Raw genomic sequence first — 17,996 nt, 5'->3', positions numbered from 1 at the left:
TGTAAAGAACTACCCAATGGATAAAGCTAGCTAGTAATTGCTAGATAATATAAGAAGCTGCTATATAGGATAGGTAGGCAGAAGGGGGATAGGTAGGAGGGATTTAGCTGATATAGTCGATATTTCTGACGGACTAATAAAAAGCCAGTATTTAGATAGAAGAAAATGCTCTAAAAGCGAGCTTTAATAGGCAAAAGAAAGCAGGGGGTAAGGACTGCAAAGGGTGTAAATTAATTAAAGCAGACGCGAACTAATAACGCGAACTGGTATAGGAGGTTAGGAGGAGTTATTTTAATTTCCCGAATTGGAAGGCGGTAATACTAAGCAGTTTAAACCATATAACAAATCAAGAATCACGTGGCGCTGACTCAGAACCGACCAATTAAATCAGGAGTCACGTGGTGCTGACTCAGAATAGACCAATCAGAGAGGTTAGAAAAAAGTGGAGAAAAAGTAAAGCACTTTTCTACCCAGTATATTGAAACATTTCGCTAGCGCTCAATGATTAGTCATAGGCTTTTTTAGAGTACCGCCGGTCTCGTCGAGGGCCGGTCTTTTCTTACTTGCGGTCGAATCTACATTTAGAGTTGACATTTTGAGGATGTTAGCAGCTATCTCTCCTGGTAATATTCTAAATCAAACTGACTATATAAGTATCGATACTCTATTTATCCTCCCTTTTCTTTCTATACTTGAAAAAGGGAAATAAAAAAAAAGAACCCCAGATATCATCCTTTCCCTACCCGCTTTATACTCCCCTCTTAAGATTAAAAGCCATCAATATAAAAAAAAAACTAGTCGAACATATCACATATCCCCCTGCAACTTAAAAAAAATAAAGAGAGAGAGAGAGAGAGAGAGAGGAGAAAGATCATGTTAAACAGTAGCTACCTATAGCAAAAAGGAACACTCTCCTATCCGAGCTTGCGAAAGTCCAGAAAACGAAGGACGACAAAATCCAAATAGCGCTCAGAACCCACCCGGTTGAGAACCATAAAATCGATACTTTTTCTTTTCAGAGGAAACGAACATCTCAAATCCTCCGTTATACGCACCCCCAGTTTCGGGATTATACATTCTATGTACCCACTCAGAAAATGCCCGACAGTGATCGATGAAGGCAGTCTTAACACATATATAAGACGCATTGATCCATACAGGCTCAGATCCTGTTTTAAGAGGTCCAACATAGCGAGAAATATGGAGCTCAATCATTCCTTCGAGGCCCAAAGTCAGGTAATACTTCGCCCCGCAGTAATAGCAAGAGTATGCATAATTTGGATTTAGGCCCCGGAGGAAACGTCCTCTGAATATACTAATTCTTGTATGAGGACATATCGGAAGCTTCGCCATCAGACATAGGCGATCAAATCCACCGACGCCAAGATCCGAGAGCCTCCCAAGGTAGAACCGGGATTTGAGGCTATAGGTCCTTAAATCGAATTCGATGTGTTCGGAAAAACCCGCTGAGATTGTAATAGATGATGTAGTGCGCTCTTTGCAATTATGTATCCCGAATACCAAGATTCGGAGCTGTGCATATGTCATTTCAGAGCATATGCCAACCCAAATCTTCCTTTGCTTATCGTAACAACTGCGGGTGTTTTGAGCCGTGCATTTTATCCTTTGCTCTTCAATTGAGAACTTGAGATCCACACGTGGCCAAAAAATATATCCAAATAATGATTTTGAGTGAGTCGTCATACACGACCAGCAACAAAAAGACCGGCTGCCTAGACCATGGAGTCTATCAAATTCCATTAAACGGAGGATATGAAAACGCGCTTCAATAAATTCCCAATCCGGGTAGATTCGTGCTTTTAGTAACCGGTGTGCCTTGATAAATTTTTGGATACTGGCTCTGGCATGCCAAAATCGAGCGCAGCTTAGTACTAAAGAGAACGTTTCCGCGATAGGGAGATACTGACAGACATATTGGATTAACTCGATAGGAAGACAGTATAGAGATGCTGGATTTTGCGCATTAAGGGTCCGTATTGTGTTCAGCCGTACAGAGTTGGCAATTTTCGTTAACGTTTCGTAGTGTCTTCTTCTGTGACCTACCAGAGGCATTTTCTGAAATGGATATATAACTCAAGTCAATTTTAATAGTTGATTGATGTCTTTTCTGATCTCGGTCGTCAATTTTCACAGTTTATTACCAATTCTCAGCGTCATAGTTGACGTTTCTGCCTATTGAGACCATTAGTCGCCATACAGAGCAATAGAAACCCTCATGTTATCTATAGGGAGAATCTTACTTTTTTAGACCCTAGCGAGCCCTGGATTTGTGTGCTTCTGTGGAAGACTGGAAAAATATCATGTAATTGGTACTAGGTGCGCTACGGCTAGGAGGGGCCGTAGCAAATAATCATTGAGCGTAGTGACCAAGCTGGCTGCTCTGACTAAGCTGGCTGCTGGCGCTGACGCGCTGGCGCGCTGGTAAAGCCTAGCAGATAGGTTGATTGCTTAATTAGGTAATTTATCAGGTTCTTTTAGTGTAGTAACTGTGGATAATAAATATTGTAAAGAACTATCTAATAGATAAAGCTAGCTAGTAATTGCTAGATAGTATAAGAAACCAAAGTCTATATAGGATAGGTAGGCAGAAGGGGGATAAATAGGCAGAAGGGGATAGGTAGGAGGGATTTAGCTGATATAGTTGATATTTCAGACAGACCAATAAGAAGCCAGTATTTAGATAGAAGAAAATGCTTTAAAAGTGAGCTTTAATAGGCAAAAGAAAGTAGGGGGTGAGGACTGCGAAGGGTGTAAATTAATTGACACAGACGCGAACCTATAGGAGATCAGAAGGAGTTATTTTAATTCCCCGAATAAGAAGGCGGTAACACCCAGCAATTCAAAGTCACATGCGGTCGTTTTTGAATGGACCAATCAGAGAGGTTAGAAAAAAGTGGAGAAAAAACAAAAAACTTTTGTACCTAGTATATTGAAACATTTCGCTAGCGCTCAATGATCATAATTACCCCCTGGTTTAGCTCCCCTTAGCAGATCTCGCTCACCAAGGCGTTTATGTAGGAATGATAGTAGCCAACTAACTAACTAGTAGTATAACTTGTTGAACCTGCTAAGATACTCAATCGAGGATCGTGTCTAGGGATACTGATCCTGAGCGTGGTTGAAGCGGGAGAAAGCTTGCTTGCTTGATTACTAACTAGGAAGCCCGGAGGATCCTATATAGGATCTCCCGGTCACGTGATCGCCAGTGCAAAGGGGCGCCCAGCAGGGACCACCGGAGGGGGATCCAACAACTCTTCAGACCACGTAAGTAACTACATAGCTAGTTGATTTCCACCACTTCCTGCACAAATATTTATCTAATTTGGTCGATTTTGTTAGTTATCTGAACCCCCAGTCTGTTTTCCGCCTAAGAGCCCACATGAATAACCAATTGAGTTGGTTCAACATCCGAGATCATAGCCGATCAGGTATGATTTATCAGATTGTCTCTGGGATAAACGAGCTATGGCTAAGTGTTCTTAGGTACATCTGCGGGAGTACATGTTTTCTAATCTTCCCAATATCCCGGTCTATAATCTTCCTGATTAAGTCGTATTGCCAGAGAATCTCATTCCTTTATAAATGGAATAAGACGTTTCAATTCTCGGAAAGTGGCCGTGATTGTTGGGATATGCGCTGATTATCAGTCTGCGCTAATAAGATCATAAAGCGGCGAGACACTGATCTGTAAGAGCAACGCGGTGCGACGAATCTGGGTTTTTGGAGACATCTGGGACGCCGCAGCTTTATAATAAGACCGGCTCAAGAAATGAGATTTGATCTCTGTGTGTCAAGGTATGGATAATGCTTTTGTTCTCGGAGTCGAAACAATACTCAACGATCTCGCTAATAGATTTGCGCGGATTAGAATTGACAGCAACAAGGTTCGGTTGAATAAAAAGACAGATCAGGGGGGGAAATTTGAACAGCAGCTCAACAGAGCTACGACAGAACGTCGTCGTACCTTTCAGAGAGGAAAAACCGACAATCTCAGTATCAACAAATGTTCTGCATAGAGCAAGTCGAGCCCTTTTGTTGAGAGTCACCTGGATCAGGTGTCTGTTAAATAGGGGAGGTTCGAATGATGCTTCGTTCATGAAATCGATTCGATTTTTGTTTCTGTTTGTGAGTTCATCTTGGTTTCCCTGTTCCCAGTTAACAGGTACTCGTCACCAGCACTGCGTAGAAGTGTGAACTCGACGCTGGTGTTGGGTCCCAGTCGAGGCACCGGTGCCCTCCCGCAAAGGCACCGATGGACTGGTCTGACCCTCCTCCTCTTCCTCCCCTTATCCTCCTCTTCCTCCTCCTCCTCCTCCAGGACCGCTACCACCACCAACAGCACCAGAGATCGCCTGTCCCTGGGCACCTGGCCCTACCCCGCTTCTAGTGGCCTCGAGACGGGCCACCGCACGCAAGAACGCGTATCCCGCGTTCAACACTCGCATCAAAAAGCGAGTCCGCCCCCCCTCCCCCTGGTTCTCCGGAACGCGATTCTCTCTCCCCCACTCGGCTCTCGCGGCCTTGATGCCGGTAACCAAAGCATTGGCTCCAACAAAAACAAAGCCGATTGCGGCCATAACGACGACGAGATTTTGGATGGCTTCCATTGTTGTCAGCGATACCTAGTTAACTAGTAACAGAAAGAAAAGGGAGAAAACAAATCCATCCAGCAGCGGCTGTTATGGACCTTAGCAGCCACCGGTTAGGGAAACTGCAGTTTTGGGAAGGCTCAGATCATACCAATTGCAGTATCTACTTACCTGAAAAGTTGTCAGTAACGAGCGCATGATCTAGAAGTTCCAAGTGCACCTGACGTGAATAAGAAGGCCATATTAGGAAACTGGGTTATATATGTAGTAGCAGTTGAACAGTGAGATAAATCACAGGGTGCAGGAGCTGAATACAGTCGAAGCATTTCACACTTCATATACTTAATTTGACGCCAGATACGAAAGTCTTCATGTGAACTATCCGACTGGTCTGCGATACTTATTCTGATCATTTGGCATCATATGGACTTGCTGTATAGGTCGTTATATGAGGTATCGACATACAAGCATAAGGCGCCGGGCTAGCGTGACGCAGAACTAAGTAGTAGGAATGAATATGAGGTAGCTTGAAGGGGGTTTCATGACTACCGAGTTTTTATTGGCTTCGAGCATACTTACAGACAGAGCAAACTTCAATTCGAGGCATTAATATCAATACCAGAGTAATTGCTTATTATTATTATTATTATGTAGCAATCTCCAGCTCCACCACATAATATGGTACTCTTCCCGTAATCGACCGTAGTTGTATTAACCCGTACATCTACGGGGCCATCTCCATCCATTTCAGCCACTTACCCTACTTAATCTCCAGCAGCCCCAGACCTCAGGAAAAAGGCGCACAAGGCACGGGTGGAGGTTCTCGATTGCGGATCAAGCCGACGATCAACCACATTACTTACTCGATATCGTAGTAACCTTGTTCCCCCCCTTCTTCCAGAACTCCCTCAGATTGGCGGCGGAAAAAGAAAGCGCAGGAGAAACTGTCGTCTATTATTAACTAGTAGTGTGTCCCGGCACTGACTCCGCTCGTGGACACCTTCGTTTTTTCTTCGACGTGGTGGATTCTTGTCGGAAATAATGGGAACCTTCGAGAGAGGAGGCCTGCGTACTGGGTAGAGTGGTTTAAAACTTTCAGCGCTGTCTTGCGTGTCTGTCCGCCCGTCCTTCATTCAGTCAGCCGCTTAGCCAGTCATTTAGTCACCGAGTTATTTTTCTCTCGTACTCTTTTCTCAAAGGGCAGGCGTCATGGACAACCATCTCGTAACCGACGGCGGGGAAGAAGAAGAAGAAGAAGAAGATGACACAGTTAATCACTAGATAACGGACTGACTCTGTGTCAACTTACTGGCCCGTGCTAGTAAAACTCCAAAGCAGAACTGGAGTAATACATAATAAATACCAGTAGTTCCTCTACTCTGCTCTACTCTACAGTATTTATACACTAATTAACCGACAACAAGGATCCACATAGAGAGAACTCTCAAATTCCACCTCGCGACCAACCCGCGCGTTTCCATTAACTTAGTTATTATCCCGCTGACGAACCATCAAGCAGACCGGAGACGGTAGAACAATATAGAAACAGAAATAACCCTCGAAAACACGACGGATTAGATAAGATGAGTAGTAACTAGGTAGTTAATAATACCTAATTACAAATGTATGCACATAACTACCATATATCCCAGCAAGCCTTCACGTCATCGTCCACTTGACCAGTACAAACAAAGTAGAGTGTACACTCTAACTGGCACTAAACTCGGTAGTACGTACATTAGGTACATACATACATGGGTCTGCATGTGTGGAGCGGAAGACCGTATCCCCTTTCTATAAATGAAATACTAATCACACACTACCATATATATAACAAAAAAGGAAAAAAAAAAGAAATAAAATAATATCTCGTAACTTGCAGAAGAATTTTCGTTACTTTTTTCTTCTTCTCAACCAATACCCTGCGGAACTAGTTATCTCATTACTCGATAAGCACCATCGAATATCCCAGTATAGGTAACTAATAGTTGTAATCGTAACAGTCGTGATGAGAAATAGGAAAAAAATAAATTAACATCGCTTGAAACACACGGCATGCAAATTCGTTTCAATTATTAGAAACAAGAAAGTAAAAAAAAAAAAAAAAAAAGAGCAAGAGGGCAGTATGGTCCACGGGCCAAGAAAAGATAAAGCCGGTCCTCTGTCAAGAACATTATAGACACCGAGCTTTGGCTAAAAATTCAGATCAACGCCTACGAAAGCTCAGACTGTCCAGGAACGAGTACCATGGAGGATGGACGCTCTCTCGAGGTGCAATCTATCTATGCTTGACAGAACGCTAGAAACCTATAGCGGAGATAGTCGAAAAAGGGGAAGTATGATGACGAGCGCTCGAGTCGTGACATCGTTTCAAGGTGGGAAGATCTGACAGCAGGACCAGCGTGACCCGTACGTTCTAACCACAGGCTCGATATTATTTTTCCCGACTGAATGTCATGTTGTCAGCCATACTATGATCCTTCCTGATTGGTTGCTGCAGACTTGTAACTGCACTCACCTCGTAGAGAACCATAGCCTTCATCACTGCGAGGGAACGCCCTCAGCGTCGTTTTGATGTCGATCTCGGCCTCCACGAGGGGGACCAGCACCGCTGGGTTCCCGATCAAGGCTGCTGCGGACCGAGTTGTTGCTTCGATTGCTATTGTGGCTGCTGCTGCTGCGGCCACTGCTTCCACTGCTGCCGCTGCCCACGCTGTCGTTTCGGCGACTGGGGTCAGCGGACTTGGTGAAGGAAGCCATCTGGCGTTGAGTATATTGCAGCATGACTCTGTTGTAGTCATCTACTGACTGGTGAGGATTGGGACGCGAGTTGGAGGACTGGTTTTCTGTCCTCGAGTCGTGTCGAATCTCTCCCGAGTGTGTGGGAAACATTGATGCTGTCGGTTGCATGGTTGCTGTCGGCTCTGTAGGAGGAGCTGATAGATGGATGTTATATCACGTTGTGTCTTTCTATAGTGGAGTTAGCTCTGATGTCTTCATTGATCATAACAATGATCTTGTAACATTGAACGTGTCCTCGACGGAACCATAGATGCCTCAATCACCGTAACGGGAAAGAGATCGATGGAAGCATTTAGGAAACAACCCCCCATACTTCCGGAATAAAAAGAAGGAAAAAGAAAAAAAAAGAAGAAATAATCCAAGCAACTTTGAAGAAAATTTCTCAACTCACGTTCGTCGGGGATCAATTGATAATGGACCAAGATAGGCAGATCTTCAGCCCAAAGATCTTTGGTAGTGAACGGTGTTCTCTGGTCCTGGGATGTGATGGGCAGAAGAGACAACTATCAGAAAATACTAGACTGATGCGAAGATCTAGACGGTACCATAGTTCTGCTTTTCAACTAGAAGTGCTGTTATGTACGTGCCTTCGAGACAACGCCGGCGTGGTTGATAATGTATGTACATAGATCGCCGGCCCGTCGGCGATGATTCGTTCGAACGAGGCCCCATCGGCCGACTAACCCAAGCAACATGATATCATATTCCACCTACGGTCTGGGGGCTGACGGTTCGCGGCCGACATCATCATGGGAGGTTGCCACTAAGCGCTCTGGATGGTCCCGTAGCGTCATGGAGAATCCGCTACGGGAGGAGCTGAGGCCGTCACACAGCGGCACAAGCGCCACGATAGCCATGGGTCTTTCTGCGTTGGATGTTTTCTCACTAAAGGAGATCGAGACGGCCATTGATGAGGTCACTGGGCAATTCCGACCAGCACCGCATCGTCAGTTCCCGGCGATCGCCCGTCCAACGAAGCGGTCCCTGCAGATCGAACTGGTCGGCTCCACGAACTGACAATCCGTCTCCACGGTGCTTTTGGGTCCAAGGTCATCGTTGTGGTTCTACATACTCAAGTACACATCCATAGGGAGTTATCCGTTGCCCTAAAACGGATGCTCTGATCAGGGGGACCCCACTCCCGTTATTATCATCCAGATAGTAGTAACATAACGCACATCATTCAGTTATGGTATACTCTGCTAAACGAGGTCAGATACCTCCGTAGTTCGATCCGGAGTAGGCGCGTCACCAAGTGGACTTGCACCATATTCAATAGCAACTAGATAGATATGGGCTCTTGGTCTGGACCATGAAGGAGAGAGAGTATTCAATGGCAGAGGGATCGGCCAAGCCTGGACCGGTCGACCGTTTTCGTCGCCGACATTGAGGACACATCACCCCAATACAGTATCCCGCGTGCCTTTCCCCCTCAATATGACGGCCTGGGTCTCATGGTCGTCGCCTACCGTGAAGGCCCGAAGGAAAACCTCCGATGGCATGTCCATAGTAGTCATAGTCCAGTGTGGAAGGACGTCTGGTAGTGCAGGCACCATCAGGAGATGCATCGACGGAGAGAACCATGGCTCATGATCGTCATCCTCCTCCCTTTCAGCCCTAGGAGGTTCGGTTAGTATGTATGTAGTTACTCCATTTGCGTTTTCTTGAGAACTCGGAACGCACGAACAAGGGCCCAGACACGGTTCTCGTCCAACGGCGAAGCGAAGTTCTGGGTTGCGGTTCGCGTTACTCCCCGGGGGTTCGATGAATCGAATCCGTTCTCATGTTGGATGATGATTGATTCGTTACCTGTCGTTACCTAGGTAGTCAGTCAGCTAGCTAACTAGCTAGCTCAGCCCGCTGACGTCATGCTGCTGCTCCCTTGGGGAAATGAACATAAAAGTCATCAAATCAATTAATAGTTATATCTCGAAGTAATCGCGATTATTATATTATAGAGTGCAAATTCAATTCAATCCAGTGAGGAATTATACGCAGTTCTGATCTGATCAAAGGAAATCACCGCTTCAGCCAATCCCCTGCTACTTAGCATACTACTCCGCCGTTGGAGCTCTAAGTACTGTATCCATGTGCGTAACGACAGCAGAGTTATCTCTTCACCTCTACCACATATAACTATCGGGATCCCGTAGAGAAGTAGACAATTATCCGATTCGATTGTATTATAATAATACGGTCTAGAATCCTTCTTTCCCCTAATGATCGACACCCGCAGTCTCGGGGATCCGCATCGTTCCCATGCCATACATGGCCTTGACCAACGCAGAGAGGTGGGAAAGAAAGACAGACACACTACAATTAAGGTGGCCAACTAGTAGCCAACAATGGCTGATCACCTGTTAGTATAAGTATAATGACCATAGTAAACCTGCGCTGTAATTGCTCTCCCCATTGGGTGGCTGTCGGCTGGCCTGGGAACAAGTGAGGTAGCCCTGTCAAGACGGACGTCATAAGCAAGGCCAGACTGGTTGCTGATCGGAGATCACACCACAAGCTATACGGACAAGTTGAAGAACTCCCAAGAATACTCTGACGGATCTAAAAGCTCAGCTGTACCCCATTTCATGATTCTCAATTGGGGGCCATGGAAAGCTGGCATCAAGCAGAGCTGTGGGATACGCCATGAGATCCAATATCAAAGAAAGGCTGGAGCCCTTGTTAGATAATGGTGGAGACTCTATGACTCGGTAAGAAGACAGCCAAGGAGGCTCAACTAGATGATGGGTCCCCAGATAGAGTTGAGACCCGAACCTTTGAGCCAAGTCAATACTTTACTTTGCTGGAGCCTCTTGCCTCATGTTCTCCATTTGAACTTGGCAGTGACCTCGGTCGCTAACATGGATCTTCTTCACTCTCTCTGGTGGCGACCGCAAAGCCTGAAGTCCAGAACAGGAGAGATGTCGCCTCACTGTCAAAAAGATAGCTCTCGTAGTCAGGATTCTGGCAGTTCCCCCAATGTCATCTATTGCCTGACTTGCATCAGATGCCCACCGAAGTTGGCTTGATTGCATTATCATCACATCAACTAGGAAGGTCGTTCAGATGGCTGGGAGGAACCAGACGATTCTCGTGTCAGCCAAGACGTCCGTTAGCTGGCGATATGGTGATAGAAAACCGGTCCCTTCGTCATCAAGCGGACCATCCAACATTGGTCTCCTGTTTCTAGGGGTAACTACATGTCGGGCGTATGTCAGCGGTCAAAGGAAGTGCATGACAATAACCCAATGCTTGGTTAGCACGTTCCATTGGAGACTGCAGATAGGACACGCGAAGCTTCCCCAAAGAAGGTCATTCTCATGAACAACGGGGAAAGTACTGCAGACAGAGGGGGAATCTGATCCTGCATCACTCTGATAGACATGCCGTGTAAAGGGGCCTTAGCGACCGCAAGTCCTTAGCGGCCCATCCACGCACAAGGGGAATAGGCCAGTTCGGATCCCACTCACGGCATCGGTTGCCAGTCCTGTCTACTTGATAGGCCAGTGTACAAGAATCCTGAGGCCAGGGACGACTCAAATGTAACCGAGAAGGTGTCGGTAGTTGCAGCTCGAGCGGTGCACATGCTTACTTGGCAAATGGGGTCGGATGGGTGCGATGATTTCATTATCTCCGAGTTAGCAGACCGAACACCAAGGCTAGACCAGACAATGACGATAGAAGCAAAGCTTGTGGTTGATCAAAGTTATTTGAATGCATTTCAATCCTTGGCGTTCATTTTATGAAGAGAAATTTCGTAGATAATGGTCAGAGACTAGAGTAATACAGGAGAAGGGCCAAAATAGCATTACAACGTATAATCATCACACGTAGCCTATTCCATGTTAGTCAAAAATGTATTCTAGTAAGGGGATTATGAACCCCTATATCACGTGCTCGCAACGTACCTTTCCGCGCTCCCTGGAAGAAGAACCGCACAATAAAGACCTGCAGCGCCGCCATTGAGACCATCATGAGACTTTCAATGATACTGAAGTTAAAGATACGTCGTTCCGTACTCCGCACGGTGCTGAAGTTTCTGTTTTCACGGGTCCGGAAGTACTTCTGGTTGCGGGAAATGGTGGACAGCTGGGCGGAGAGCTTGAAGATAGACTCCTCAAGGGCGGATGCCTGCTCGGGGCTGGCCCCCTGCTTGGAGGGCAGCTGGGCACGTTCCTCATTCTCAACCTGTACGACCAAGAAGGCGTGATGTTAGTCGTCCGTACACGACCCATAGCCAGCTATCAGATCTACGCACCGCAATCTCGAAATCGACCAGCTTCTCCGCAAACGTGGACATCTCATTGTTGAAGCAGAATCGGTATTCTCCGGGGACCTGAGCGGTGAAGACGAAATCTCCCTGCCTCTCCTTTATGCCGTCCAAGATCGCCTTTTCGTTGGGTCCAGTAACGGAGTAGTCGACATCGAATGAACCGCCGGATTGAACCTGTAGTAAAAACGAACACACATCAGTCATTTCCTGACTCCTTTCCAGCTGACGTAGAAAGCAATCTTGGGAAAAGAAAAAAAAAGATGATGACAATTCGAGATCAACAACTACTTACCGCGAAGTAGAAAGCCACCTTGGCGTTCTGCTGCTCGACCTGGGCATAGAAGCACGCCTTCTCGTTGGCCTCAAGTTTGTAGGTCAGAGCAGTTGCAGAAACAGATGAAACTGCAGTGGCCAGAAGGCCTAGCACTAGAGCCGCGACGCGCATTTTGTCTGGGAAGGAGGCCGATGTACTGTTGAGTCCTCCCTTGGTGGTTTGTTGTCACTCTTCAGGGAGCCAAGCGGTCTTCTGGACAGCTGTGGGTTGTTCCGCGCCCGTGTTTGTCTGATTTGCACCCCAGCGCCTCAGGCAGCTCAGTATATAACTACCTCGATTCCATGCCAAATCTTACTAAGACCTCGAAGCATTTAACTAGTTAACTAACTGGCTGGTTACAAGAGGGCAAAAGTAATAAAGATAGAAAGGACAAATCTAACTTTGACCCATTTTTAGATTTCATTGCTTCCGTGCTAGTACCTTCTACATAATTTGCTGGAGACGCTGACGCGACTTCGGAACCAATAATGACCTCACCCCCAGATGAAGAGACCAAAGACAAACAGTGGAAGAAAGAAAGAAAGAAAGAAAAAAGAATAGACAAGAATATGCCACTGCCAATGTCCATGACGTTATGATGTCTTTCCATTTGCCGTGACCAAATAGCTAGGGAGGCATGTTCATGACCGTCCACGTCGTTCAGCTGGTCACCACCGTTATAACATTTTGACCTGTCTAACTCCAGTAGAATGTGTGCCAATAAGCAACAAAAGACAGCCCCCTTGCTCGCCACGGCACCATGTCCCAGAAAGCATCTATCGGATGAAGAAAGATTCACCTCTGTTCCAGAAGCTCCGGTTTTTATTTACATGATCGAGACCGAGAAGATCGTCGGGATCGGTAGCCACATCCGAGAGGATGTCGTCTAAACAAAAGATGTCAGCAAGGCCACTCTTGACGATCTAGAAGGTTAAAAGAGAGTGTATACTGACCATCTTCCAAATACCTTGGGTTCGAATACATTGTGCGAGCGACAACAGCAAATTTGATCTTTTCAAACTGCTTGCCCTTGATTCCTGTCCGTTTCGAGAGCCGTTCTTTTGTCTCCTTGAAGATCTCTCCCTGCGAAGTGTGAGAATCTGTACATTGCCAGGAATTTGTAGCAGCACTTACAGGCTTCACGACAAACTTGAACGGAATTCCATGGGTCTTGTTGGGCTCGCGGTCGAAGCTGAATGCATTGATCGTCCGTTCGCCTTCCTGCATATTGGCCTCTTCTTCCGGAACCTTCTCCGCATACAATGTCACAAACTCGTTAATGCCAGCGATGCTGAAGTTGTCACTGAGCTCCTTGTAGATCTTGCCACTGTGCGCCTCGTAGACTCGGACGTCCTGGATAGTCTCCTCATCGAGACCCGCCTTCTTCTGGAGTGCGGCCAGCAGGTCTGAGATGTTTCCATTTCTAGGAACCAGTAGCTCAAATGTTTGCTGCTGATGGAGTTAGGACTGGTATGAATTGTCTAATCAGCATGTATGGGTCACTCACTTCTTTGCTGATGCCTTCCGGAAGCCAGGAAACCCTCAGAACTTTCTTTGTCTCGTATTCGCTCAGACTGGTCTCTAGGACTTCATAATACAAGGCATCAGGCCGATGCATGCTGTACCCGTAAGTACCATACTGGCCGTTAAGAATTTGGTACAGGGTTTGGTTGGCACTCCGCTTGATGAATTGCTTCGGCTTTCCAGTGCTTGCAATGACGGGCGCGAAGCGCAGATGCGTCGGATCGACATTAAGATGTTCACCAACTTTCTTCGAGAATTGGTCATAGGTCATCTTTCGGCTCAGAGTGAGACTGAACTCCTCTCCTTCTCCTCCTTTGATCGGGGCGAATTTGACGTTCATCCGGTTGAGAAGATAATCGTAATATTGCCGAGCCTCCGTGTAGATGGCAGTTGGAGGCAGTTCGGATTCCTTTATTGACTTCTGGAAACATATGATGTCACCGTCTTGGATCTCTGACTGCTGGAATGTCTGCTTCGGCTTCATCGGGTCGACCATCGTATGCTTGATCTCCTCAAAAAGCAAAAATTCAGTGCCCGCAGGCCAGTTCATCTTCTCCAAAATGACAGGAGCCAGATCGCCGACCTTCTGGTTCTTGCGAACGTAGGTCGAGCCAACACCGGTCAACGTCTGGCTGGGAACATCGAAATGCTTCAGGAATATGAGAACTGAGGCGCTCAAGTCTGGCCAGACGACTGTGCCGTCCGCAGAGGGCTCGCCAACTTCCATCCAAAGCCTGAAAGGGTTTCCTTTTGTGCCATATCTGTTGTAAGCATCCTCGACGGTCATTTCGGAATCCTTGATAACCTGGTCTGGACGGGTTGTCTTGTTCTGGCGGTTGACCATCACCCAGAAGCGGATCTGGTCGGCTTTGAGACCTTTCTCCTCAGCTAGTTGCTGTGCAAACTCCCCGACTTTCTTTGCTCGCAGGATTCGGTACTGTTTTGGTAGCGCTGGATCGCCCGGCGGAAGATCCACGCTCGTCAAGTCAAAGCCATGATGAGTCCTGAATGACTCTTCATCCAGAACACCAATGTTGATGTAGAGATGGGCCTCTTCTCTCTCCTTTTTCCTGCGGGCCAGCTCCGCGCGTTCCTCAGCCAGTTTCGTCTCTACGTCACAAAGTCAGTAAAACGTCATAACGAGAAATGGAGAAAGATCATACCGATATGAGAAGGGACATCGTCCTTCGTAATGTTCACGAGAACATCATCCACTCTCGTTTTTCTGATATATACCAACATATAGGCATTCATTGACCGTTTGGTAGACAGTCCTCTGGCATAGGGTTGGCGAACGCCGACAGCACCGTTCGACAGGTCGTACTCGCCACCGTAGTTCTCTTCAAGAACTTCCTTCTCTGTGGCACGGATTACCTTATCATCATCGAACCGGAAGAAATTACCGTCCTTGTTCGGTTTCAAGAAGGCGTAGTAGTGACCCGCATTGAAATCTCCGCTATGCACGAGCACTCCATGCAATTGGTAGATCCATGGCTCTGACTTGTCCGCGTCCTCTGAGAGATACGGGGTCGCATCAAATTCCATTGGGAAGGCGTGTCTGTCGTTCAATTTCATCATCGCATCACGGTTGATATCGTACTCGAATCGCTTCAAGTGCAGGTGCAGAACAGGCGGGAAACTTTCAAAAATCACACCCTTCTTGGCATCTTGAAGGCCATATGGCGGACCAGCGTCGTATTTGTTCTCACCTTCCAGAGTCTCCACCTGGATGTAGTCTCGGAAACTGTCGTCCAACGTCTTGTTGCCTCTCACGTTGAGTTGAATGTCCCAGAAATCTTCCACCCGTGAAGACTCATAATCGACGTTAATGCAAGATATGTATGTCTTGGTCTTCCCGACGAACAGATCCGGAAGCGCACTTTCGACAGGGGTGCCCTTCATCTTCTCCTCCAGCCTCTCCATAAGTTTTCTTGAGAGCTCCTGTACATCTTGTTGCTCGAAAATCTGCCGTGATTCCCAACCAAATGATGCTGTGAGCTCTGTGGTCGAGACTGGATTATCGCTCGTCTGCAGATTATAGAACAGACGCTGCAAGGTCCACGCGCTGTTTTCTCTCGTCGCTTCCTGTTCCGTAGGAATCTGATACACGGCCTAGAGCACATATTTAGACACAATCCAATACAACTCGATTGAGCGGAAGTCTTACCTTCCGGAAAGCATTGGTGAAGTACAGAGACTGTAGGAGAGAGTTAAGGTAGCACGTAGCACCCTGGTTCCTCAGTCCGACCATTCCGGTTTCTTTCTTGGAATCGTAGCTGCAGAGAGTCAGTACGATCTTTGAGCTTAAGAGATCCAGGTTGACTCGTACTTCTGGAAACTGTGCCACAGAACACCCGTGGGGTCCTTGACGACCCGAACGTAAGCAGTGACATTGGCCTCGTCATTTTGTACCAGCGTGGCCCCCCGGCCTTCCCACTGCGTGTTGAAAAGTTTGCGGAGTTCATAAAAGCGCGTAAATCCCCAATCTCCCTCCTCGGCATTATATCGGTGCGTTGCGACTGATCGTAATGTCAGAGAAAGGTCCGACAAAAATAGGACGAAGACAGGGACAGAGATGACTATCCATACCATGCGAGACGTATATCGAAGGATCGTTCACATTCCATAGCACGAGGGCAAACTGCACACACGCGTACCAGTTTTCCGGAGGATCCTTCTCCCACGCTTGCTCCAGATAGAAAGATGCATGTTCAACATGGTTTCCGTAAGGGAAGAACAAAATCCTCCTGTGAGGAAGAAAACAAAAATATCAGAATACAATCCAGGTTACGGGTTTCTCGGAGAATCGACGCACCATGGGAATCCTGCGCACTGGAAGATCGGACCATGCTCCTTCCGTTTCAGCTTCCGCCAATCTTGAATGTGCCATGTATGGTATGCCTCGTCCTGTGTCTCGAGGTCGGGGTCTTTGGGAAGCAGTCGCGCCATCATGGCTTCATCTGTAATACCATCATGACGTATTAGATATAATGTTTCCCAGTAGTGAATGTGAATGCGACAGCTCCGCCAGACTTGGACCCGACCGACAGAACCATATTTTCCGAATGGGCTCGAACTAGGCTGCCGCCGCTGTGTAGGGAACGGAGAGGTAGGGAACGAGGAAGAGTCATCTATTGCAGGTAAGGCAGGGAGAGTTCATACAGTCATCCGCAAGAGGCTCCGGTTCAGGCTCCTCGGAGCCCGAACGGGAGACGACGACGACGTCTGTTCGGTCATTATTATACTGCTCATATTCGTCGACGAGCATGTCATTATCCGTGAGCTGTTCCGGAGAGATATGTAAGTCAGCCAGGGTCTGGTCAAGTTGTGCGCCTGGAAGGCCATGATCGGAGGCCATGGCTGCGTTATGGCGTTGGGTGCATCAAAGCACGAGCACAGGCACAAGAGAAAGAAGAGTCGAGGTTCTTACGTTGTCCATGAAGGGAAGTGCCTCCACGCACCGAGGACGGGGAGGGCAGTGCGCTGCAGGCGGATCAGGCAGAAAAGCCAAACTCAGTGAAGATCAGACGGACGAAGGAAAAAAATGGAGAAGAAAGGCGGCGTCAAGTGAACTGAACCGTCGCAAGTTGTGCAGCTCTGAAGGGGATGAGGCACGGTCCGAAGAAGATCTGGGAGACTCGCTAACTTACAGATTCCAGCTTTCTGAGGGCTAGTTAGTGGCGGAGGTCACAGATCCAATAATGGCTGGTCTCCGGCGACAGCATCCACCACTTGCGCCCGTTTGCTGCCGTTTTACTTATACTTATAGCTCGAACTACTTGTCTAGTCGCTTTTTATACAATTGTCTGGATTCAGGATGCAACTGGCCTTCCTCTAGTGTCGCAGATGCTGGCTGGAAGCACAAAAGAACATGTCTTTTTGCGTCAGGTGGGGTCGCGAAGCTATCACTTAAACTTCTTCATTATTCAGCCCGTGATATCACTGCCTTCACAAAGTGACAACGGCCAATTGACTGGAGGAGATGCCTCGGTAAGAAGAAGACGAGAGCGTTCCCTTCACAGGTGAAGCAATCAAGTGCTGGCCGTCAATAAGTATTCGGCCCCCAAGTGATTCTGCTGTTTGTCAGATTGCGCATCATCGTCGTGATGTGACGTATTAACGTTGAGTCTAATCAATCCCTCTTAGTAGATGTTGCAGCCACTTGACAGACGTCAAGCTACTACTACTGATGGTTGAAGACGAGGCTAGACTGTAACCTAGACTGCTGCCAGAAAAGGCACAGACAAATACCAAACATAGCAAAAACATCGAAAATGGTGATGGTCTATTTCCGATCCATATGTGATTTTATATTTGCAAACTTCGAAACTAAAAGCAAAGACAGAGACTACTACAACCATATCGATCAGCACTTCCGTGAATATCCGCTAACACTTATAAAGTATATACAAGAACACCGCGTGTGGTCGCAAAAAAGAGACAGAAACGAGTGACTCATTCATGCCTCAAAACAAAT

The 17,996-nt window shown here is 47.1% G+C and overlaps 4 protein-coding genes across 4 annotated transcripts; all 4 read right to left on the bottom strand.

Annotated features, from left to right (window-relative positions):
- Positions 1-890: 890 nt before the first annotated feature.
- Positions 891-2,342, bottom strand: C8Q69DRAFT_454149 (hypothetical protein). Its single transcript, XM_028629676.1, has 2 exons — positions 2,262-2,342; positions 891-2,193 (listed from the first exon to the last, which is right to left on the bottom strand). Exon 2 carries the CDS (start codon positions 2,071-2,073, stop codon positions 970-972), a length of 1,104 nt encoding a protein of 367 aa, XP_028489872.1. The 5' UTR covers positions 2,074-2,193; positions 2,262-2,342; the 3' UTR covers positions 891-969.
- Positions 2,343-4,286: 1,944 nt separating this feature from the next.
- C8Q69DRAFT_454145 (hypothetical protein) lies at positions 4,287-4,930 on the bottom strand. The gene has a single exon (XM_028629675.1). The coding sequence runs from the start codon at positions 4,626-4,628 to the stop codon at positions 4,308-4,310; it is 321 nt and encodes a 106-aa protein (XP_028489871.1). The 5' UTR covers positions 4,629-4,930; the 3' UTR covers positions 4,287-4,307.
- A 6,205-nt stretch (positions 4,931-11,135) lies between these two features.
- On the bottom strand, positions 11,136-12,322 carry C8Q69DRAFT_51373 (emp24/gp25L/p24 family/GOLD-domain-containing protein). The gene is made up of 4 exons (XM_028633321.1): positions 11,975-12,322; positions 11,668-11,856; positions 11,318-11,597; positions 11,136-11,244 (listed from the first exon to the last, which is right to left on the bottom strand). Exons 1-4 carry the CDS (start codon positions 12,125-12,127, stop codon positions 11,234-11,236), a joined length of 633 nt encoding a protein of 210 aa, XP_028489870.1. The 5' UTR covers positions 12,128-12,322; the 3' UTR covers positions 11,136-11,233.
- Positions 12,320-16,972, bottom strand: C8Q69DRAFT_495468 (ubiquitin carboxyl-terminal hydrolase). The gene is made up of 9 exons (XM_028632232.1): positions 16,682-16,972; positions 16,335-16,479; positions 16,109-16,266; positions 15,849-16,038; positions 15,687-15,795; positions 14,683-15,631; positions 13,503-14,629; positions 12,949-13,444; positions 12,320-12,881 (listed from the first exon to the last, which is right to left on the bottom strand). Exons 1-9 carry the CDS (start codon positions 16,875-16,877, stop codon positions 12,772-12,774), a joined length of 3,480 nt encoding a protein of 1,159 aa, XP_028489869.1. The 5' UTR covers positions 16,878-16,972; the 3' UTR covers positions 12,320-12,771.
- Positions 16,973-17,996: the final 1,024 nt, after the last annotated feature.

This window comes from Paecilomyces variotii (assembly GCF_004022145.1).
Source record: "Paecilomyces variotii strain CBS 101075 chromosome Unknown C8Q69scaffold_1, whole genome shotgun sequence".
In the NCBI taxonomy this organism is placed as follows: Eukaryota; Fungi; Ascomycota; class Eurotiomycetes; order Eurotiales; family Thermoascaceae; genus Paecilomyces; species Paecilomyces variotii.
Note: the sequence above shows the minus strand (reverse complement) of the source record. Positions and strands in the feature narration are given on the sequence as shown.